The sequence below is a fragment of the Phocoena phocoena genome, chromosome 14 (genome assembly GCF_963924675.1).
Source record: "Phocoena phocoena chromosome 14, mPhoPho1.1, whole genome shotgun sequence".
Lineage (NCBI taxonomy): Eukaryota > Metazoa > Chordata > Mammalia > Artiodactyla > Phocoenidae > Phocoena > Phocoena phocoena.
This window is the reverse complement of record NC_089232.1, coordinates 4,827,946-4,852,578: the sequence shown is the minus strand read 5'-3', so window position 1 is coordinate 4,852,578 and position 24,633 is coordinate 4,827,946. Positions and strand designations below refer to the sequence as shown.

The 24,633-nt window shown below is 41.5% G+C and overlaps 1 protein-coding gene across 1 annotated transcript in view; it reads left to right on the top strand.

Annotated features, from left to right (window-relative positions):
- Positions 1-1,052: 1,052 nt before the first annotated feature.
- IL1RL2 (interleukin 1 receptor like 2) overlaps positions 1,053-24,633 on the top strand; it is a 48,953-nt gene continuing 25,372 nt past the window's right edge. The window contains exons 1-5 of the mRNA XM_065891211.1: positions 1,053-1,110; positions 1,928-2,159; positions 4,281-4,476; positions 16,861-17,020; positions 20,518-20,592. Of these exons, the coding sequence (XP_065747283.1) occupies positions 1,053-1,110; positions 1,928-2,159; positions 4,281-4,476; positions 16,861-17,020; positions 20,518-20,592 (721 nt within the window). The remainder of the gene's footprint in view (positions 1,111-1,927; positions 2,160-4,280; positions 4,477-16,860; positions 17,021-20,517; positions 20,593-24,633) is intronic.

Here is a 24,633-nt window from a genome sequence, read left to right as displayed (position 1 = left end):
AATAGTTCATTTGGTGGGACAATTTGGAATAGATTTCAGCAGACAATTAATGGGGATGGAGGACTTCTTAGCTGCCAGAAAATCCGGCACAAAGCCTTCGAACCCACTTCCTAGTGCGATGGCACGCTCCTTCCTAAGCTAGCACTGGGAAGGTAGGGCTGCCCCGCCCATCGTAGTGAGGAACTAGCCTGGTACGGAAATGCCACGACAGGGCTCGGTCCCGGGCTGTCAGTCTCCACTTTCTACGAGTTTCTGCGCGCTCCGATCCAGTTCTGCAGGTACACACCCGGCTCGCGGAATCTGCAGCTGAGCAGGGCGCGGGCGGGACGAGGAGATGGTTAAAATGTGCGCGACTGGGCGGGGGGCGGCGATCGGGACTCCCGGGCGGCCCCTGACCGGCTGGGCGACCTTGGGGGAGCGGACTCCGTCTGTGGAAGAAGGTGTGGAGCCGGCGTCCACTGCCGGCCCGTCTTCCTCCCTCTTTTCCTGCCGGCCTTTGCCATATAGGCCTAAGCTGCCTTCTCCCGAGTGAGCAGGTTTCCGTTTAGACGGCCAGGCCCAGGAGGAACCTGAGGCTAAGGACGCCCAGGGAAGGCTACGCGCGACGCATGGTGGGCACCCGGGCGCCACCACGGGGAGCGGGGGCCGCGGGCTGAGGCGGGCCGGGCGGCGAGCTGCGTGGCAGAAGGGGATGGCCCTGTGCCCCCAAAGGAGGCGACCGGGCAGCCTGGAAGAGGGGACCCTCCCGATGCCCACACTGCGCCTCCGGCCCCTCCCGACCCCTCCCACTGATGCCTCTCCCCCCGGATTCTGGAGGTGGGCGCTCGGAGCAAGGGTGAGGCAAGGGAAGGAGCAGTCTTTGGGGGCGCGTCCGGATACATCTGGGGCCAAAGTTGGAGGTCTCCTCATGGAGCAGGAAAGGTCAAAAGCCTAGCTGGGATCTCTGAGATTCAGAGGTCGCAGAACCCTGGCCTCGTGCCGGGGGAGGGCGCGCTCCGCCCGCTGCGCCCCTTTCCACGCCTCCCTCTTTCTTCCTCGCAGCCTGTAGGGGAATGCTGTTGTTGCTGCTCTGCGTCGCGTCCACCGCTCTTCCACGATTTATCAGAGCAGGTACGTTCGGTTGGTTCGGGTCTCAGGGGCCCCCCTCCCTCCCTGCCACCCTGCCGCTCTGGGCGAGCCCCTGTGCAGACCTCCTGGGGGATCACGTGAGACCGGAGCCTGGCCGGTGACACTTGCCCCAGGGGTCCAGGCAGAATCCCGCGGGAGACGCTCAGCCCCAAGCATCCCCTTTGAGCTTTGAAGTGACTTGAAGAGGGGGAGGAGATGGGCAAATCTGCAAGTCAAGGCTCGAGTTAAAATGCTCAAATAGATCTATAATACCGTCTACTTTATATGACAAACGGACATGTTAGACCCAAGGTAATAGCAAAGAAACCAGCCACGGAACAAATTACTTCCAAGAAACACTAAGCAATTTGTTAGAAACGAACTTTAAAGCGAGCGGAATTGTTTAACAATCCTTTTGGGGAAGAGATACTTATACCTTTTTTGGGGGACGGACTGAATTAACCGGCTAGCAGAGCAGAAGGAAAACAGGTCAAGTGGGGCTCAGAATAGGAACGTTTACTCTGAAGGAGGAAGATGAAGGAATTGAGGGTCTTAGAATAGAAGGGAAAGAGGGGACTCATTCCAAATGGGGAGATCACTTGTTGAGGGGGAGGACCGAGTAGATTCCCTCTTATGGACAGATGTGAAGGACTTCGGGTTATGCTTTCACATCGGCAGATTGTTTTTAGGAAACTCCCATACTGAGAAAACTCTCACATAAAATTTCAAATCAGCAAGAAAATTGAGGTGTTTGTGGAAACTAATAATAACCAACACTAGTGCTCTCGGTTGTGATTATTTTTTTCCTTTCTTTCCCTAGATGCTTGCGAGGACGTGAGTATGCAGGATACTGTGTCAGTGGGCCAGCCTACGGCTTTTCACTGCATATACCCTCTGCCAACATCTGGGAAGGTAGACGCAACATGGTATAAATATCCTAGAAAAATCCCAGTATCCAAAAACATACAGTCTCGAATCCACCAGGACCAAAACTGGATTTTGTTCCTCCCTGTGAAAGGGGAGGACTCTGGGATCTACCACTGTGATACAAAGTAAGTTCCTCATTCATGAGAACTGTCTCTCTCTCATATATATATATATAAAATGTATAATATTTATATAATATATAATTCTTTTAGAAAAACTCTTGATAAACTCTTAATCAATGTAGAAAACAATGAGAAGAATATAGTTTTGTAATTGTTATGAGGTGGCTTCAATGAACAGACTTTTAAGCAGAACAGGTTTGTAAATCAGTTGTTGGACCGTGAAATGCATCTTTTCCTATCGAAATGATGTCCAAGGCCAGACCAGCTTACAAAGCCTGTTTAATCCCAATATGATTGCTGCCTTCTTTCTTGGAATGCCAAAAGTTTTTGTGACAGGTGGTACATCCAGATAGGTATAAGCCTCCTTCAAGCACTTTTTGTAAGGGTTCTGCTATAGAAATTTAACAGTGACCAAGCATCAGGTATGTTCTGGACCCCATGCTAAGCCTTATGCTAGTAATGTGAGTAAGTGACACAGGTCTGGGGGGAGATAGTTGAGCCTGGTTGGCACCGTGGTGAGCCAGAAAGCATATGTCACACCAAAGGCGGCAGTCTATGCAGCGGTTCAAGTCCATCTTCCAAAATTTCAAGGTAACCTGGAAATCGGAATGTGTGTGTATGGGTGTGTGTGTGGTTAACTTTCCAATAAGCTTTGTGCTTGTGTCCTAATTAAGACACATCTGTGGACCAAATTTTGGCTGAGGGCCCCAATTTTGTTATCCTCCTTTGCTAATGTACATGACCTTCATGAGTTATTTGACCTCCACGAGCCTTGGCTTTCTTATCTGTAAAGTGGAAGTAATGCCAGCCAGATAGGGTAGAAGTTAAAATGACCCCAGATCATGTGTGAAGTAGGTACTCCAGGAATGTAGCTGCATCCTCCCTCTCTTGCAGTTCCTTGGTATATACAGCACATCTTCTTTATCTGTTCCTCTGTTGATGGACATTTAGGTTGCTTTCATGTCTTGGCTTTTGTAAATAGTGCTGCAATGAACACTGGGGTGCATGTACCTTTTTGAATTATGGTTTTCTCCGGATATATGCCCAGGAGTGGGATTGCTGGATCACAGGCTGGATTTAAAATATTTAAATATGGGAGCTGTGAAATGGGGCAAAATAATCTTTCCTAGAATGTAGACATCAATACTGTCTGTCATGGAAGAAAGTAAACGTGAATTCTCACAAATCTTTAATATATAGATATGATACATGTTTAGTAAACTATATATTTTTACTTTGAAATAATTCAAATTCATATCACATTTGCAAGAATTGTATAAAGAGCTCCTGCCTACCCTTTATCTAGATTTCTATTATTTAACATTTTGCCACATTTTCCCCATCATCCCCTGTGTATGTTACACACGGTATTTTTTCTAAACCATTTTATTCCAAATCATCTCAGTTGTATGCATCAGGTCCCTTTACCCCTTAATATTTCAATGTGTCTTTCCTCTCAGCAAGAATATTCTCTTACATCATCACAGAATAGTTATCACATTCAGGAAATTTAACCATCACACAATACTTTATCTAGTAACCAATTTGTATTCTAGTTTTATCAATCTTCTCAAGGATGACTTTTATAAATGTTTTTCTTCCTTTTCCTGTGGAAGATTGAATCCAAGATCATTGCAGTGCATTTGGTTGTCATGTACTTTTAATCTCTTTTCATCTGGAACAGATCTTCAGCCTGTCTTGTGTGTGTGACATTGACATTTTTAAGAAGTACAGACAATTATTTTATATTGTATCTCTTAACTTGGGTTTGCCAGATATTTCTTCGTGAGTCGGTTCAGGCTGAGCCTTCTTGGCTGGAATGCTATGGAAGTGGTTTGCAAGCTCTTCAGACAGCACACTCAGAGACACCTAGCATCCGCGTGTCCCTGCTTGGTGATGTTCATTTTGATCATTTGGTTAAGATGTCCTCCCGTGTTTCCACCATCCAAATACATCTTTTTTCCTTTCGTAATGAATGACTTGTGAGATGTATGCTGTCTTGTTTGAGGCAGAGGGTTTTCACAGTGCTTGGAAGAGGATTTGGAAATATTTGGAGATAAACAGAGTTATTTGGTTTTGTGACTGTTTGAGTTTATGAGGTTTCAATCTGTTGTTTTCTTACAGTGATACAAACACCTGTCCCAGAATGCAAGTCAACCTCACTGTATTTGAAAAACATTGGTGTGGTACTTCTGGAAACAGTCAACCGCATGTGCCAGATGAGTACAAACAGATTTTATATGTTGGAAGAGATGACGTTCTTGTATGTCCTCTGAACTTCCCAAACAGTTTTGATTTGGATTCAGTAAAGTGGTACAAGGTAAAAAAAAAAAAAATTTCCTATTGATATTTTCCTTCCTCTTCTTTAAAACCTACTTGTTTTTTTAGCTTAAGCTGTACCTTTTGAAGCAGAACTGGTAAGTAGAGAGATTTGTGTACGTAAGATTTGTTAGCTAATTGCTATGGATAATTTAACGCTGCTAATTACTTATTTTTTTAATTTGTAGTTATTAGAGCTTGGTCGTAGCTTATTATTAGAATCCACCCCTCCCCCAATTATTCTTACTTTTCAGACTATCCTTCATTATTCTTTTTAATTAAGATTGATTAAGGGACTTCCCTGGTGGTCCAGTGGTTAGGAATCCGCCTTCCAGGGCAGGGGATGTGGGTTCGATCCCTGGTCGGGGAACTAAGATCCCACGTGCCGTGGGGCAACTAGGCCCACACGCTGCAACTACTGAGCCCGTGCGCTCTGGAGCCCGTGGGCCACAACTAGAGAGAAGCCCAGGCACCACACGAAGGATCCCGTCTGCCGCAATGAAGATCCGACATGCCACAGCTAAGACCTGATGCAGCCAAATATAAATAAATAAATATTAAAAAAAAAAAAAAAAAAAAGATTGATTAAGTAGTTTCTCTGAATGGGTAGTACACACATAGGGTTCAAGAATCACGAAGTATCAGAAGGCATGCCCCAGAAAGTCCCCTTCCTACTGCTGATTCATATTTGCCCAGGCCCATCTCACCTTCCATGACATGTGGCTGCTGTAATTGGTTCCTTGCAGGCCTTGCATTATTCTTGTGTAATGCCATGCAAGCAAATAAAACTATACCTCCTAGTCCTTTCTTTTTTTATGGAAACAGGGCATCCTATACTCACCTTCCTGCACCTTGTGTTTTCACCTTCAAACTTTCTCTTTTCTTGATTGCACTGGCAGATAGTAATGGAAAAGGCATAATCCTTGGCACAGAGGTGCACAGGCGAGGTATTTAATATCTGAATTAGTTCTCCCCCAGCTCTGCTTGTTAGCGTTTGCCAGTACAACCATCTGGGTCATGAGTACTCTTTGTGGGAAGGTTTTTTATCTACTGTTTCAATTTCTTTAATGGTGATAGGATTATACAAATTTCTTATTTATTCTTGAATGGGTTTTTGTAGGATGGTTTTCTAGGAAATTGTTCATTTCGTTAAACGTTTCAAATACCCTGGCATGAAATGGTTTATCATTTCTCTGCTTTTAATGTCTGCTTCTGTAGTAAGGTTCATCTTTTATGCCCATTACAATATGTTTCTCTCTGTCTCTGTCTCTGTCTCTCTCTCTCTCTCACACACACACACACTCTCTTTCTCCTTCTCACTTGATTAGTCTTATAAAAGGTTTGCAGTCAGTTCTATTACTCCTTTCAAAGCACCAGTTTTTGCCTTTGTCAGTCCTCTCTGTTATGTATTTCACATTCATTTAGCTTGTTTCTGTTTTCCCCTCTCACAAGGAAAGTGGCAATGAATGCCCTTATCTTGTATTTTATTTTATTCTAATTTTTTTCTTTCCCATTATGGTTTATTACAGAATATTGAATATGGTTCCCTGTGCTCTACAGTAGGACTTTGTTTATCTCTTTTCCATATGATCGTTTGTATCCGCTAGTCCCAAACTCCTAATTCATCCCTCCCCCCACCTCCCCACCCCTCTTTCCCCTTTGGTAACCATAAGTTTGTTTTCTATGTCTGTGAGTCTCTTTCCGTTTTGTAAATAAGTTTGGTTGTATCATGTTTTAGATTCCACATATAAATGATAGCATACAATATGTGTCTTTCTCTGTCTGACTTACTTCACTCAGCATGAAAATCTCTAGGTCCATCCATTTGCTACAAATGACATTTTTTCATTTTTTAATGGCTGAGTAGTTCCATTGTATGTATGTGCCACATCTTCTTCATTCATTCACCTGTCGATGGACATTCTTTCAGTGAAATCCTCATGTGGTGAATCAGATGGAAGGGCTTGAGTATGGTGCCACATCGATCACTAGGCTATTTCAGAAATTGAGTTAGGAAGCGGGGATCATCAAGAGAGCGTGTGAAGTAGAACGGATAGAATAAGGGGGAAGGGGAGGGTGAGCGGGGGAGGGAACTCATTCCTGCTGCCCCCGATTGTCCCTGTCAAGTGGAAGGAGATGTGACGTGGAGAGTGTGAAAGAGCAGACAGGTGCGCAGGTGGGAGAGACAGTTGAAGGAGATGCAAAGACTTTCTACGGTGAGGACCATGGATTTGTTTATGTTTGTGTGTTTAGCTCCTGTCGTGCTCATCTGGTTGTAGGGGTGTAGGAGAGGGATGGCAGGATGAACTCAGCATGGGGTTTCTCTGGATAAATACACTGGAAGGATGAAGGGTTTCCTTAATCCTTGACTTGAGGACTTAAAAGGAGATCATTCAAGTGATGGCCACGTGAGTCTAAGTGGGACAGGAAAGGAAATGATGCCTGAAGGATACTGGTGATTAGGAGAAATTAGAGAGGTCCAAGGACTGATCCAGGTTAAGATGGAAAAATGGGCTGGATAGCTAGAAAGTTCACCATATCACATGATGGATGTGGTGGGTACAGGCTCCCCATCCATGGGGAGGCTCTTTATATTATAGAGGTTGCAAGGCTGTTGATAAAAAAATAAGAACAAAGCACCCAGAACCACACCCTACGTTTTCCTAACCTATAGCTAAGGTTCTGGATGTGGTACAGTTTCTCCAGCTGGCTTCACTGAAAAGCTAAAGTGAGTGTGGTGATCTGCTTTTCTACTGGACGTGGGCTTTCTGCCACAGTGTTCCGGGGCCCAGTCTCCAGCTTCGTGGGAGCTGAGAAGCAGTAGGCGTGTCGTCTGACTTATTGTTGTTGTGGCTCCAGCAAACGTGCTGGGACTTCGCTTGCTGCAGTTGTGTAAGTGGCAACTCCCGGCCCCTGACTTGCAGGTGGTATATCTCAAAGTCTCGATTCCCACCATCAGGATGGTGGTGAAGGAAGCAGCTATCACGCGAACTCGTTCCGCATTGTGCGTCAGCACCTAATATTCTGTTTTAAATCCTTTTCTGCTTAAAAGAGCTAGAATGTTTTTTTTTTTTTCGAAACAAATCCAGTCTGGGAGACATGGCCTCATAGAATTGTTTGGCAAAGTAATTGAAATAATCTATTCACTAAGCCCTTAGTTCAGTGTGGGTACATAGTAATTACTTAATAAATAAATACTAGATATTATTACTTAGTTAAAATAAAAGAAAGAAACAGGTGGAATAATAAGAAATTATCATCAGAATGGTATATTTTTTCTAAATTAACAATTTTTTATTGTGCTAAAATATGTATAACATAAAATTTAGCATTTCAATGATTTTTCAGTGTACAGCTCTGTGGCATTAAGTACATTCACCTTGTTGTACAACCATCACCACCATCCATCTCCAGAACTTTTTTATCTTCCCAGATGGAAACTCTGTACCCACTGAACAATAATGCTTCATTTTCCTCCCCACTCCCCAGCCCCTGGCAGCCACCATTCTATTTTTTGTCTCTATGAATTTGACTATTCTAGGAATCTCATATAAGTGGAATCTTACAGTATTTACACTTTTGTGACTGGCTGATTCTACTTAGCATAATGGCTTCAAGGTTCATCCGTGTTGTAGCATGTGTCAGGATTTCTTTCCTTTTTAAGGCTGGATAATATTCCATTGTATGTATAGACCACATTTTATTTATCCATTCATTTTTCAATGGACACAGATTGTTACCATCATTCGGCTCTTGTGAATAATGCTGCTTTAAACATGGATGTACAAATATCTCTTTGGCCCCTGCTTTCAGTTCTTTTGGATATATTATCAGAAGTGAAATTTCTGGATCATATGGTAATTCTATGTTTAAGTTTCTGAGGGATTGCCATAATGTTCCCTTTTCTCCTCTCTTCCTCCCTTCCTTCTTGTCATTCTAATGATAAGAAGTGAGTTTATGTGTTCAGCACTTATTCTGTACATGGTTCAGTACTTTCCCAATAATGCTTTTAGTGGTGTGTGTTGTGTGTGCAAGACAGACACATACACATAAGCTGTCTGGCTATAAAGCCACGGAAGGGACTGTGTATTATTTATTACTCTCCCCCTAAGGTCTATCGTAGTGTCTTCACTCTATTAAAAAAAGAATGAGGTCTTCCTGATTTCAGCTGAAGAGTTTGATTGAGGTTTCTTCCATTGATGTTTGAATGATGTCTCCAAGTGACTGTGTCGGTGTTCAGACAAATCACATTTCACTGTTCTCACCAGACTGGATGAGGCACCAAAGTGTGAGTGCAATGCAGTGAGATTTGTCTGTACAGTGACACATTGATTTGGAGAAAGTATGTGACCATATGGTAGTTGCTATGCTCAGTATGTCTAAGTTCCTGACATTTCCAGTTTCTATTCGTTCCCAGCAGAGATAAGAATGGCATGAGGAGGGAGAACCACAGCAGTGTGTCCGAGTTCCTCCTCCTGGGGCTCCCCACCCTTCCAGAGCAGCAGGGCGTGTTCTTTGCCCTGTTCCTGGGCATGTACCTGACCACGGTTCTGAGGCCGTGCTCATCCTCTGCTCATCAGGCTGGACTCTTGCTTCCACACCCGCACGTACTTCTTCCTCAGGCACTTGGCCCTGACTGATGTCTCCTTTTCATCTGTCACTGTCCCAGAGATACTGATGAACATGCAGATTAATACAAATCTATCACATAGACAGGGTGCATTTCACAGGTGTATTCTTATATACTTTTTGGTTCTGTTGATAATCTCCTCCTCGCCGTGATGGCATATGATTTATTTTTGTATACAGCATTAGGAAGTGTTCTAATATCTTTCTTTTACATGTAGCTGTCGAGTTTTCCCAGCATCACTTATTGAAGAGGCTGTCTTTACTCCATTGTATATTCTTGCCTCCTTTGACAAAGATAAGGTAACCATATGTGCATGGGTTTATATCTGGGTTTTCTATCCTGTTCCATTGATCTATATTTCTGTTTTTGTGCCAGTACCATACTGTCTTGATTACTGTAGCTTTGTAGTATAGTCTGAAGCCAGGAAGCCTGATTCCTCCAGCTCCGTTTTTCTTTCTCAAGATTGCTTTGGCTGTTCGGGGTCTTTTGTGTTTCCATACAAATTGTGAAATTTTTTGTTCCAGTTCTGTGAAAAATGCCATTGGTAGTTTGATAGGGATTGCACTGAATCTGTAGATTGCTTTGGGTAGTAGAGTCATTTTCACAATGTTGACTCTTCCAATCCAAGGACATGGTATATCTCTCCATCTGTCTGTATCGTCTTTAATTTCTTTCATCAGTGTCTTATAGTTTCTGCATACAGGTCTCTTGTCTCCTTAGGTAGGTTTATTCCTAGGTGTTTTATTCTTTTTGTTGCAATGGTAAGTGTGAGTGTTTCCTACATTTCTCTTTAAGATTTTTCATCATTAGTGTATAGGAATGCCAGAGATTTCTGTGCATTAATTTTGTATCCTGCAACTTTACCAAATTCATTGATTAGCTCTAGTAGTTTTCCAGTAGCATCTTTAGGATTCTCTATGTATAGTATCATGTCATCTGCAAACAGTGACAGTTGTACTTCTTTTTTGATTTTGATTCCTTTTATTTCTTTTTCTTCTCTGATTGCTGTGGTTAAAACTTCCAAAACTCTGTTGAATAATAGTGGTGAGAGTCGGCAACCTTGTCTTATTCCTGACCTTAGAGGAAATGGTTTCAGTTTTTCACCATTGAGAACGATGTTGGCTGTGGGTTTGTCATATATGGCCTTTATTATACTGAGATATGTTCCCTCTATGCCTACTTTCTGGAGAGTTTTTATTATAAATGGGTGTTGAATTTTGTCAAAAGTTTTTCCTGCATCTACTGAGATGATCATATGATTTTTATCCTTCAATTTGTTAATGTGGTGTATCACATTGATTGATTTGCATATATAGAAGAATCTTTGTATTCCTGGGATAGAACCCATTTGATCATGGTGTATGACCCTTTTAATGTGCTAGTATTTTGTTGAGGATTTTTGCATCTATGTTCATCAGTGATAGTGGCCTGTGGTTTTCTTTTGTGTGTGTGTGACATCTTTGTCTGGTTTTGGTATCAGGGTGATGGTGGCCTCATAGAATGAGTTTGGGTATGTTCCTTCCTCTGCTGTATTTTGGAAGAGTTTGAGAAGGATAGGTGTTAGCTCTTCTCTAAATGTTTGATAGAGTTCTCCTGTGAAGCCATCTGGTCCAGAGCTTTTGTTTGTTGGAAGATTTTTAATCACAGTTTTAATTTTAGTGCTGTGATTGGTCTGTTCATATTTTCTATTTCTTCCTGGTTCAGTCTCGGAAAGCTGTGCTTTTCTAAGAATTTGTCCATTTCTTCCCGGTTGTCCATTTTACTAGCATATAGTTGCTTGTAGTAATCTTTCAGGATCCTTTGTATTTCTGCAGTATCAGTTGTTACTTATCCTTTTTCATTTCTAATTCTATTGACTTGAGTCTTCTCCCTTTTTTTCTTGATGAGTCTGGCTAATGGTTTATCAATTTTGTTCATCTTCTCAAAGAACCAGATTTTAGTTTTATTGATCTTGGCAACTGTTTCCTTCATTTCTTTTTCATTTATTTCTGATCTGATCTTTATGATTTCTTTCCTTCTGCTAACCTTGGGTAGTTTTTGTTCTTCTTTCTCTGACTGCTTTAGGTGTAATGTTAGGTTGTTTATTTGAGATTTTTCTTGTTTCTTGAGGTAGGATTGTAGTGCTATAAACTTCCCTTTTGGAACTGCTTTTGCTGCATCCCATAGGTTTTCGGTCATCATGTTTTCATTGTCTTTTGTTTCTAGGTATTTTTTGATTTCCTCTTTGATTTCTTCAGTGATCTCTTAGTTATTTAGTAGTGTCTTGTTTAGCTTCCATGTGTTTGTATTTTTTACAGTTTTTTTCCTGTAATTTATATCTAGTCTCATAGCACTGTGGTCGGAAAAGATGCTTGATACGATTTCAATTTTCTTAAATTTACCACAGCTTGATTTGTGACCCAAGATATGATCTCTCCTGGAGAATGTTCCATGAGCACTGGAGAAGAAAGTGTATTCTGTTGTTTTTGGATGGAATGTCCTATAAATATCAATTAAGTCCATCTTGTTTAATGTGTCATTTAAAGCTGTGTTTCCTTATATATTTTCATTTTGCATGATGTGTCCATTGGTGTAAGTGAGGTGTTAAAGTCCCCTACTATTTTTGTGTTACTGTCGACTTCCCCTTTTATGGCTGTTAGCATTTGTCTTATGTATTGAGGTGCTTCTGTGTTGGGTGCATAAATATTTACAATTGTTGTATCTTCTTCTTGTATTGATCCCTTGATCATTATGTAGTGTCCTTATTTGTCTCTTGTAATAGTCTTTATTTTAATGTCTATTTTGTCTGATATGAGAATTGCTACTCCAGCTTTCTTTTGATTTCCATTTGCATGGAATATCTTTTTCCATCCCCTCACTTTCAGTCTGTATGTGTCCCTAGGTCTGAAGTGGGTCTCTTTTAGAGAGGATATATATGGGTCTTATTTTTGTATCTATTCAGACTGTATGTCTTTTGGTTGGAGCACCTAATCCATTTACACTTAAGGTAATTATTAGTGTGTGTGTTCTTATTACCATTTTCTTAATTGTTCTTGGTTTGTTTTTGTAGGTCTTTCCCTTCTCTTGTGTTTCCCGCCTAGAGAAGTTCCTTTAGCATTTGTTGTAAAGCTGGTTTGGTGGTGTTGAATTCTCTTCACTTTTGCTTGTCTGTAAAGGTTTTGTTTTCTCCATCAAATCTGATTGAGATTCTTGCTGGTTAGAGTAATCTTGGTTGTAAATTTTTCCCTTTCATCATTTTAAATATGTCTGCCACCCCCTTCTGGTTGCAGAGTTTCTGCTGAAAGATCAGCTATTAACCTTATGGGAATTCCCACCACAGCGGCTCAGGCCTGACACCAGGCCGGAGCAGCAGGACCCTGTCAGCCACACAGCTCAGAAGAAAAGTGAGACAAAAAGGAAGAAAATAATAAATAAGTGAAAAAATTATTTAAATAAAAAAACTAAAAAAAAAATAATAATAAAGGAGAGAGCCACCAAACCAATAAACAAGTCCACCAGTGATAACAAGGGCCAAAAACTAAACTAAGATAAACATAAAAATCAGAAACAAATCATTCACAGATAGTAAAACTCAAGTTTACAGTTGCTCCCAAAGTCCACTCCCTCAATTTTGGGATGATTCGTTGTCTATTCAGGTGTTCCACAGATGCAGCGTACATCAAGTTGATTGTGGAGATTTAATCCACTGCTCCTGTGGCTGGACAGAGAAATTTCCTTTTCTCTTCTTTGTTCGCACAGCTCCTAGGGTTCAGCTTTGATCTTGGCCCCATCTCTGCGTGTAGGTCACCTTCAGGCATCTGTTCCCGCCCAGACAGGACTGAGTTAAAGCAGCAGCTGATTAGGGAACTCTTGCTCACTCAGACCAGGGGGGAGGGAGGGGTAAGGTATATAATTGGAATGCGGGGCGAGCCTGCAGCGGCAGAGGCCAGCATAACATTGCAACAGCCTGAGTCACACCATGTGTTCTCCTGGGGTACTTGTCCCTGGATCACGGAACCCTGGCAGTGGCAGGCTACACAGGCTCCCTGGGGGGCCGGTGGTGGTGTGGATAGTGACCTGTGCTTGCACACAGGATTGTTGGTGGCTGCAGCAGCAGCCTTAGCATCTCATGTCCGTCTCTGGTGTCCATGCTGATAGCCGTGGCTGGCGCCCGTCTCTGGAGCTCGTTTAGGCAGTGCTCTGCCTTCTGTGGGCAGCAGAGAAGGAATCCCCTTTCCTCAAACACCCCAAAACAATGGTCTCTCACCTCTTAGGCAGTTCCAGACTTTTTTCTGACCTCCCTCCCGGCTAGCTGTGGTGCACTAGCCGCCTTTAGGCTGTATCCACGCAGCCAACCCCAGTCCTCTCCCTGGGATCTGACCTGCGAAGCTAGAGCCTCAGCTCCCAGCCCCCACCCACCCCGGCAGGTGAACAGACAAGGCTCTCAGGCTGGTGGGTGCTGGTTGGCACCAGTCCTCTGTGTAGGAATCTCTCTGCTTTGCCCTCTGCACCCCTATTGCTGTGCTCTCCTCCGTGGCTCCGAAGCTTTCCCCCTCCGCCACCCCCCGTCTCCACCAGTGAAGGGGCTTCCTAGTGTGTGGAAACTTTTCCTCCTTCACAGCTCCCTCTCCAAGGGGCAGGTCCCGTCCCTATTCTTTTGTCTCTGTTTTTTCTTTTCTCTTTTACCCTACCCAAGCATGTGGGGATTTTCTTGCCTTTTTGGAAGTCTGAGGTCTTCTGCCAGCGTTCAGTAGTTGTTCTGTAGGAGTTGTTCCACATGTAGGTGTCTTTTTGATGTATTTGTGGGGAGGAAGGTGATTTCCATGTCTTACTCCTCCACCACCTGGAAGGTCCCCCCCAGAATGGTATATTTTTATTTTTAAGAATTTAGAGACAGAGTATTTCTGGATAATGACAAAATCTGGCTTGTGGCAGGGAGAATTGAAGACTCATAGGAGTAGAGGTGGTCCTTGAGATTGGAGGTGTTCCAGAGGAGAAAGTTCAGGTGTTAGAACATCCATGCTCATAGACTCTGAAGTATCCACATTTGGAAAAACAGGAATGTCTCCTTTTTTTCTTCAATTCCAAATTACTCCTCGATACAATGGTTTCTGCCCTACCACCATACTGGATCTATAGTTGCTGATTTACTACTGGCTTCCCAGCTGCTAAATCTAACATTCATTTCCAATCCTGATCCTGATTTTGATCTCTTGTGGTGTCCATCGCTGCTGGACGTGCCCATGAGCTGAGAGCTTCATCTTCTCTCCCTTCTGAAACTTATTCATTCTTTATCTCCCCACTCCGTGGCTTTTCCTTAGTAATCATTACTGTGTTCTCATTCTCTGGGTTTGGGTCTTAGATTTTAGGGGTTCCCAGTTTCAGCCATGGTTGTCTTCAGTTCTTGCTTTGATTGCATTCAGGTGGAAGGCTCATAGGACCATCGCACACAGATGGCTCCCAACTCTCCTTTCTCCCATCTCCAGATACTTCATCCAACAACCTAACATACATTCCATGTAGACATTCCCATCACACAACTCACCAGATTCACCATGTCTAGAGCCACTTTTTAATCTTAACCTCAAATCTGATCATTCTTCTGTATTTTCTTTGCATTCCATCTCCTATCTAAGGACACTTTTGCATCCCTAAGCTGGGACCATACCGGTCCTGTTCCCTCTCCATAGTCCAAATTTGTCACTAAGGCTGTGAATTAGAACTGCTTAAAATCACTGTTTTTTGTTCCCTTCTGGTTATCCCCAGTGTACTGCCTTAGTTCATGTTCTATTCAGCCTTAGTGTGTGGAAATAATTTCCTAAATTGTTCCCTAGTCGTTAGGATTGCCCCCATTTTAATCCTTTCCCACAGAGCAACCAGACAGATTGTGCTCCAAGGCAAATATGCACACCTTGGTCCCTTGCACAGACAGCTTCAGATGCTCCTCCCCTTTTCATGGTTCTCTATGATTGGGCTCCTGACTCCCTCACCAGTTTCATCTTCATCACTCTCCTATGACCACTACAGCTTAGCCAGGATGCTCTCGTCTATTTTGTACCTGTGAACCATTGTACGTGCTGGGTCAGAATTGTTCTTCTTGGTGCTAGAAAGACAAAAATTTTCAAATGTAGGCTGCTAATATTACTAATTAAAATCTTATTAGTGAGATATCACCACTCACTGTTAACTAAAAGTCAAAGCCTTCTGAGAATTAAAACTCTAAAATAATGCAGCAGATTACAATAGAGACAGTTCTAGTTACTGAAAAAGGACAGAATGGCTCTTCAGCTGTCCAGGGTAAACTTTAATATGATTAAATATTTGTATGTCTTGAATGAGTCAATCAGAAAGGGGACTGATCAAGATCAGAGCATAGAAACAGAGTCCCAGAGATTGCGCCCACACAAGCCCCACCCAGGAACGAGGTTTCCATAATCCAAACACTCACACTTTTTGTTTGTCCCTATTCTAAAGAAGGCAACATCACTCATATTATCAGCATCTGACTCTTACTAGTAATTCCCATTCTACTCCGTAAGCAATTTTCTGATTATAATTTGGTTTCCCCTATAGAGTGTTTACAGAAAAAATAATATAAGACTTCTAGAAAGTTATTGTTCACATGATAAATAAATAAACAAATGTTCATTTTGGCATTATTGAATTTCACCTTCCACGATGGAAGCATTCACACTGTTCCAATGGTGGAGAGTGAATTCTGACCATGGTTGACTCAGTGAGGAGAGAGCTCAAAACTGGAGCGATTACGTCTTTATATAATGAGGGGTTGTATGTTTGCCTTCTCTATTATAAGGATTGTGAGCTCTGAGGGACATCATCTTATTCCTGCATGACCAGGGCCTCTCACAATGCTAGCAAAGAGCAAGAAAAATATTTGAGTGAATAAATGGACTCAATTATCCCAGATGTTATTTTGTAGATTGGCACTTCCTGAAGAAATGGGAAAAGGTTTGAGAAAGAGTTCAGGAGTGGGCCTCTGAGATGGAAAAAACGATTCACATGAGAATGTGAGCTTATGACAGGACAGATGAATGGTGAGGCTTGCCCTCTGGGTGGAAACTGAGGAGAACAATGAGAAAGGCCTTCCTGAGACTAACCAGCCTTCAAGTTGGTTTTGTGTGAGGCTGTTTCCTTGTTGATGCAGAGGAAGCCTGGGTGACTTAAGAAGTGACGTGATATCTGCTCCCCTTAACCTTGCCACGCACTTTGACTATTGCTCAGGCCACCAGATAGAAGGTTGGTGAAGAGTTATTTTGGACCTCGGCAAATCCAACCCCTGATAGGTGGAGAAGGTGTGATTGGACCTGTAACACAGAGGTCACAGTCCTTATTCACCTGGGCTTGCAGTCTTGCAAAGGAGCTTGGTGCCATTAGACAGTGGTCCATTGAGCGACGTGGAGGACCTTCCTGCCTGTTCACATCCTCCTACCAAACTCCTTTATGGACTAGGTCCAATCCTTCTCCATAAAGTCTTCCTTCCAGCCTTCATAGGCCTCTCTCCTCTCAACTCCCAGTAGACCTCATATTTATAGCTCTCACTGTAACCTGTAGAATATCCTTTGTCAGTTTTCTGGGGAGATATGTATATATCTTATATAAATATACATATGTCTTTAATTAGATTGTAAATTACCTAAGGTCTAGAGATCACATAGGTTTCTTGTCTCCCCATGGTTCATAGAATGGTGCTAACTAGGAATGTAACTGATACCCCAAAATACTCTTTGAAATGAAAAATATATTTTTTAAATTTAGGACTGTAAAGAGATTGAAGGAGAACGATTTATTTCTCGGAGAAAAAGGCTTTTAGTGAAGAATGTCTCGACAGGGGATGGAGGGAACTATGCGTGTCAAGCCACGCTCACATACGCAAAGAAGCAGCACACTGTTTTAAATAGCATTTCTGTGAACCTCAGTAAGTGCAATCGTACCCACCACCTTGACTGCCCCTTGGCTTTGCGTGAGAGGTTGGCTTTGGGCAGAAGGGGTTCCCAATCTTGCTTTTCCTGAGGGTTAGCAGTCCCTCAAACATGTCATTATTAGAATCAGAAGGTAGGAGGAGTGGGGCGAAAGGGCATGGGCTGTTTAGTTTTCTCATCTGAAAAAAAGGAAGACTAAAATTCTTGGTTTATTCATGAAAATTAAATGAGATCATGTCTATGGAGTAGCACCCAGGGTGCCTGGCGAAGTATAGGTATTCAGTAAAGGGCGGACATGAATACCTCAATGATCTTATGCTCTAGTCTTACACTGGTGGCTGAGGGAATTCTTTATAAGATGGAATTTCAAAGGCAAAATGAAGAATACCTTAAGAGATCATTGAGTCCAATAATCTTTATTTTATGTCATTGCAATAAATGTTTATTTATTATCTGTTATATGCCCAAAATTGTTTAAACCTATAATTAAAAAATTAAAAAAATTCTTTCTTGTATTGAGAAGCTCTCAGCCTGGTTGTAGTGGTGCTAGAAATGTAAATGGATCATCTTAACATTATGTGGTAAGGAGAGTGTTATAGACAATGTCCAGGGGAGCAGGAAAAAAATCAGAAGTAGCTGCATAAGTGGCAAGTAAATAAATGGTCTTGGAAGCTTTCCAAGAGGAAATGTCTTCTCAGCTGAATTTTGAAGGACAAGCAGGGTTTACAGAAGTAAAGAAGAGAGAAGAGGGGCAGAGAGAAATGTCTAAGGCAAAGCATGGAAGTGTCTACCATGATAGTTTATGTTGGATCTAAAAGTAATTTTGTTAGAGCATAAAAAACTGTGAGCTGAGGAGTGGTGGGAACTGAAGTCATGGAGTTAAACAAGGGAAAGGTCAAGGGGGCTGATTATACGCAGGTTTTACCATGAAGCGCTGAAGAGCCCTTGGATGAGTGTAAATGTAGAGCCACGAGGCTGCATTTGTGATGGATGAGATCAGTCCTAAGATGGTTTGAGCAGGAGTTGAAGGGGGTCTTGAGGCCTGGAGACCACTTAGGAGGCTGCTGCAACATCTGGATGTAACCATGTGAACTTCGCTGGAAGTGGTAGGAGATTCTTCTTCAGGCAGTAATTTAGTGACCCTTTACTGAGTGCCCATCAAGGTCAGGTCCTATGCTGGGCAGGGAGAACATGATGGTGAGGCAAACAGCCATGACCGCTGCTTGGATGGAGCTTTGAAGTCTGAGTAGAAAGGAAAATATGATATCAAACAGACAAGGATCCGTTGAGAAGGAAGTGGGTCAGGGAAAGCTTCCCAATAATAGTGATGCTGATGGTCAGGAAGCATTAACTGCTTAAACGAGTGAGGTTTTTTCTAGACTGAGGGGGCAGCCAAAGTGAAGGCCCTACAACAAGTCAGACCATGGTATGTCTGAAGGATGGGAAGTAGGTAGGTTGGTGGGATGGTGCTGAATAAGGGAGATCACAGTAGGTAAAGAGGTTGGAGAAGCAGTCAGGGGCCAACCTTAGGTAGGAACGTTCAGTCCAGTGTGGGAAGCATGGATTTTCTCCTAAGAACAATGGGAAGCAGCCAGAGCAGTTGAGAGCAGGAGAGTAGCATGGTGTAACATGTTTCTGAGAGCTCACTGTAGCCACTGTGCACAGAACGATCCCTATAGATAAGAATGGCAGTTAGGAGGCAGGTGCAGAAATGCAGGTGAGACATCAGCTAGGCATAGGTGGATGGACTCCAGGCATTCTAGGAGGTAAAATCCACAGGTCTTGGTGTCAGATTGAATGTGGGGTGAGAGATATGGCAAGATCCAGGAAGCTAGGCCTTTTGGATGGTAATACGATTCAAGGAAAAAAGATAACTCTGGAGGAAAACTGGATTTAAGAGTGAGATCATGAGTTTGGTCATGCGTGAGCTGAGTACTTGGTGACTTGAGATGTCAAGTAGGTCATGGCCTATATGGGTCTGGAGCTTAGAGTTACACCTTTTTGCAAGGTCATTGAACTTCAGACGGTAATTGAAGAGGTGGATGTGAATGAGAGTGCCTAGGGAAAGAGTCAAGAGTAGAAAATAGGGTTTAGGTGTCAAGAAAGAGGCACAGACTGAGAAATGCTAAGAGGTAAAATGAGTTTGGCTGGGTGGTGATCATATGAAGAGGGTGGGAGGAAAGCTGTTACTTAGAATGACATCTAGATTTTCCATGTGTGTGATTGAGTGGGAGATGGTATATCGACTGGCTGGTGATGACTTCTGTTTGGGACATACAGTAAGTCCCCTGCATAAGAACAAGTTCCATCCCAAGAGCATGTTTGTAGGTCCAACAAAGTTAGCTTAGGTACCCAACTAACACAATCGGCTATATAGTACCATACTGTAATAGGTTTATAATAATTTTCACAAAAATAATACATAAAAAAGAAACACACAAAATAAAGAAAACATTTTTAATCTTACAGTACAGTACCTTGAAAAGTACAGTAGTCCAGTACGAGAGCTGGCATCCAGGGGCTGGCATCGAGTGAGCAGGAAAGTACCAGCTACATCACCGCTGCTTTTACACTTGCTTCTGGACATCCTGGGCTTGAAATAAAGATACTCTACTTTATACAGTACTGTAGAGTAAAGTACACAAAAGCACAACCACTTGTAGAGGTTGCACACATGTGACAATGTATGCCAGACACATGAACTAACTTATGTGGACACGCAAACGCAAGTTAGCATCTTTGAAAGTTCACAACTTGAAGGTTTGTATGCAGAGGACTTACTGTACTGAATTTGAATAGTTTCTAGAATGTGCAAATATTATTGCCACCATAAAGGACATACGGTTTTGCATTTTTATAGCTTCCCTCTTATAACTTTTTCACCTCGCACCCCAAATGGAGAGGAGAAATGTGGGATCCAGAGGGTGATTGCTAAATATTGGTAGACAAATGGGGGAGGGAAGGTGTGGAGAAAGACAAAGGGGTGGGGAGTCAGTACAAGGAAGGCAGTTATAAAGTCGGGGGGGAGGGATGAAAAAGCTGAAGAATAAGGAAGGTCTGCGAAGAATATGGAATAGCAGGGTTGGAGGATGGAGGAGTGGAACTGAGGACAGACCATTAGGGTCACTGTTTCTTTCTGTCTAGGACCCAGGCCAGAGCTTTGCTTATCACCACTGCTTAAGACGTGTACTGAATGACTAGGCAATGAGAAGTTATTACACAATCTCATCAGTTTATATTTATGTCGAATATATAATGATGATGTGAACTCTCTTGGTAGCCCAGCTTTTAGATTTTCCCCTTAGCAATTCAATTATTTCTGGTTGAAAAATATGCACTTATGGAGTGATACTTTGTCACATCATGGGTATTGTTTTTTCTTGACCAACGTTTATTGAAGGTCTGCTCAGTACCAGGTTTTCTTTATGTTATTACTGCATTCAAGTAGTTGGGAATGTTTCTAATACAATTTCATGTGGGTATGATTTCTTAGCAGAAAAAGTGGGAAATGGAAGAAGAATCCCTAAGATCATTTATCCAAAAAATAATTCAATTGAAGTAAAACTTGGTGAGTAAACTTATTGAAGCCACTGAAATCCTAAGGGCAGGAATCAGTAAGTCCACACATCCTTGTGAATGTTTTTGAATTTCAGGAATGAAGACAAATCCCACACAGGTGTATCCAGTTTCCAGCTTTTGATATACCTGAGTTCATCAGGAGAGGTATCAAAATAAAAAATCACAGAGCAGAAGGCTGGGGAGGTTGTGCTGTGAAAGGTCTGGCTGCAATCACTATGGGTCTGAAAGATTATTGTAAATCTGTTCACACAAAGACAAGTCCTTCCTGAAAGACATGATATGTAATATCAAACTACTATTAAGTAATGTTGATCAAGAGTCCTGGGTTATATTATCTCACACTAGGAAGGATATGAAAGGAGTAGGGGGAGTTATCATGTTATTTTCCTTATTTTCCATAGGAAGGGATCAATAAACACTGCCTCAGTTTGTGATCTAAGTGGAGAAAAAGGGACTCATAATTTTTTTTAATTTAAAGGTAATCACTAGTAAGGTAAAAATGTGTTGAGTACCTTCTAAAGAAAAAATAAATTAAACAAAGTTTTTATTAAAAGACAGATGCTCGGGACTTCCCTGGTGGTGCAGTGGTTAAGAATCCTCCTGCCAATGCAGGGGACACAGGTTCAATCCATGGTCTGGGAAGATCCCACATGCCATGGGGCAACTAAGCCCATGTGCCACATCTACTGAGCCTGAGTTCTAGAGCCTGTGAGCCACAACTGCTGAGCCCACGCTATACAACTACTGAAGCCCACCCACCTAGAGCCCATGCTCCACAACAAGAGAAGTCACTGCAATGAGAAGCCCGTGCACCACAACAAAAAGTAGCCCCCACTCGCCGCAACTAGAGAAAGCCCGAGTGCAGCAACAAAGAGGCAATGCAACCAAAAAATAAAAAAATTTAAAAAAGAAAAGGCAGATGTTCAGGTTGAGTCAAATGTTAAAATCCAATTATATGCTCTCCTCAAAATAGATCTAAAATACATGTCCTAGAAGATTAAAAATCAGCACCTAAGCAAGATATGCATAAGATTTGCATACAATAGCAATACAAAGAAATCAGATTCACAATATTAATCTTTCAATCTGATAATATATCTTTCAATGCAAAAAATTAAATGACAAATTGAATCATTTTATACTAATAAAAATTATCCTTCCCCAAATAAAAATGTTTATGTGTCAAATAACCATGCATCAAAATAAAATATATAAAGCTAAACTCTCAGAAGTACAAGAACAATACAACAAGACAGTACAATAGTTTCAGATATAGTGGGAGGTTTTAACATACTCTGGCTTTGACAAATTTGCTAGTCAAATAAGGATCTAAAATACTCTAGTAATATATTAAGAATAATGTATTTAATGGATAGCACTCATAAACATCTATGAAAAACTCAGAGACCCAAAAGAAATTATACAGACCACGTGGTATAATCCCCATGTAGGTAATCTAGAAATTTACAGCTGAAGTCAAAACAATGATAAACCCAACAAAAAATAAATCCACTAATTAAAAAAAATAAGCAACAAAAAATTTAGCTTCTAAGTATTTACTTTCTTGGTTAGATTAAGCCAAAGCCATTGGTACAGAATATTTAGAAAATAATGGCAGAGAGAATATATCAAATTTCATGGAATGTGACCAATGGTGAGTTCTAAACAAGCATGTATCTTTAAATATCATTATGATTAATAATAAGTGTAGAAAACATTAAAATCCATCATCTAACCATTTAACTCTATAAAAAAGAGCAACTAAACAACTCCATGGAAGGAAATAAAAAAGATAGGCATAAAAAATTATAAAGTTATTATAAGGAAAACAACCAACAAATAGAATTGATAAATTCCAAAGTTGGTTCTGGGATAGAAGGGTTGGGGCGGGGGTGGGGTGGAATAGAAAAAGAAGATAGAGGAAGCTCCAGCAAATCTAATCCCCCCAATGCAGAGAAACTCAAACATTAAAGACAGAAATGAGAAAGCTTACAAAGCAACACATGGAAAAGAGATGAAATCTACTCAATACTTAAGAGACTCTGGACCCACATTTTTCAAGGAGGGTTCTTTAGTTCTTCTGAATTTTCAAAGAAATAATAATGCCCATAATAAAAGATAGTTGTCTACATATCACTCACCATGTGAATACCCTAGTGGATTTCATAAACACCTAGAAAGGATAAACATACCTGTTATTAACTCTCTTAATTAATGTTGTTCCCCTCTCCTGTCTTTGAAAATTCTAGCCATTGTGTTTAGATAATTAGAAAGAAAATATAAGCCATGAGAGAGGAAGATAATCATATAACTATTAAATAAATTTAAAATCTTCCCACAAACAAAATTCCAGATTCAGTTGGTTTTACTGGTGAATTCTACAAAACATTTAATAAAGAGATAACATCAATTTTCAACAAATTGTTTCAGAGAGCAGTAAAAGAGGAAATAGTCCTTATCTCATTTTATAAGGTCAGGAAAACCTTGACACCCAAACCCAACAAGGACATTATTAATTTTTTTAAAATTTATTTTTGGTTGTATTGGGTCTTCATTGCTGTGCACAGGCTTTCTCTAGTTGCAGCGAGCTGGGGCTACTCTTCACAGTGGTGCATGGGCTTCTCACTGCGGTGGCTTCTCTAGTTGTGGAGCACGAGCTCTAGGCATGCAGGGTTCAGTAGCTGTAGCGCACAGGCTCAGTAGTTGTGGCTTATGGGCTGTAGAACACAGGCTCAGTAGTTGTGGTGCATGGGCTTAGTTTCTCTGTGGCATGTGGGATCTTCCTGGACCAGGGGTTGAACCTGTGTCCCCTGCATTGGCAGGTGGATTCTCAACCCCTGCACTACCTGGGAAGTCCAGGACATTACTACAAAGGAAAATTTCAGGCCAACTCTCATTCATAAACACAGATGAAAAATGTAAAGCAAATTTATTTTAACAACATACATAAAGGACTAAATTGGGGTTATACAGAGCAATACGAAGTTGTTTCATATTAGATAATTCACTCTTTTATTTTGCATAAACAAACTAAAGGAGAAAAATAATACACTTACCTTATAGATACAGAAAAGTCATTTAGAAAACTTGAACTAGGAATTCATTATTTTAAAAAAAACCAACTCTTTTATTAAGAATAGAAGGGAATGTCCTTAATCTGATTTTTAAAAATGTATTTTATTTTACCCTAAAATTTATTTTTATTTATTTATTTTTTAAACATCTTTATTGGGGTATAATTGCTTTACAATGGTGTGTTAGTTTCTGCTTTATAACAAAGTGAATCAGTTATACATATACATATGTTCCCATATGTCTTCCCTCTTGCGTCTCCCTCCCTCCCACTCTCCCTATCCCACCCCTCCAGGCTGTCACAAAGCACCGAGCTAATATCCCTGTGCCTTGCGGCTGCTTCCCCCTAGCTATCTACCTTACTACATTTGTTAGTGTGTATATGTCCATGACTCTCTCTCGCCCTGTCAAAGCTCACCCTTCCCCCTCCCCATATCCTCAAGTCCGTTCTCCAGTAGGTCTGCGTCTTTATTCCTGTCTTACCCCTAGGTTCTTCATGACATTTTTTTCCCCTTAAATTCCATATATATGTGTTAGCATACAGTATTTGTCTTTGTCTTTCTGACTTACTTCACTCTGTATGACAGACTCTAGGTCTATCCACCTCGTTACAAATAGCTCAATTTCATTTCTTTTTAAGGCTGAGTAATATTCCATTGTATATATGTGCCACATCTTCTTTATCCATTCATCCGATGATGGGCGCTTAGGTTGTTTCCATCTCCGGGCTATTGTAAATAGAGCTGCAATGAACATTTTGGTACATGACTCTTTTTGAATTTTGGTTTTCTCAGGGTATATGCCCAGTAGTGGGATTGCTGGGTCATATGGTAATTCTATTTGTAGTTTTTTAAGGAACCTCCATACTGTTCTCCATAGTGGCTGAACCAATTCACATTCCCACCAGCAGTGCAAGAGTGTTCCCTTTTCTCCACACCCTCTCCAGCATTTATTGTTT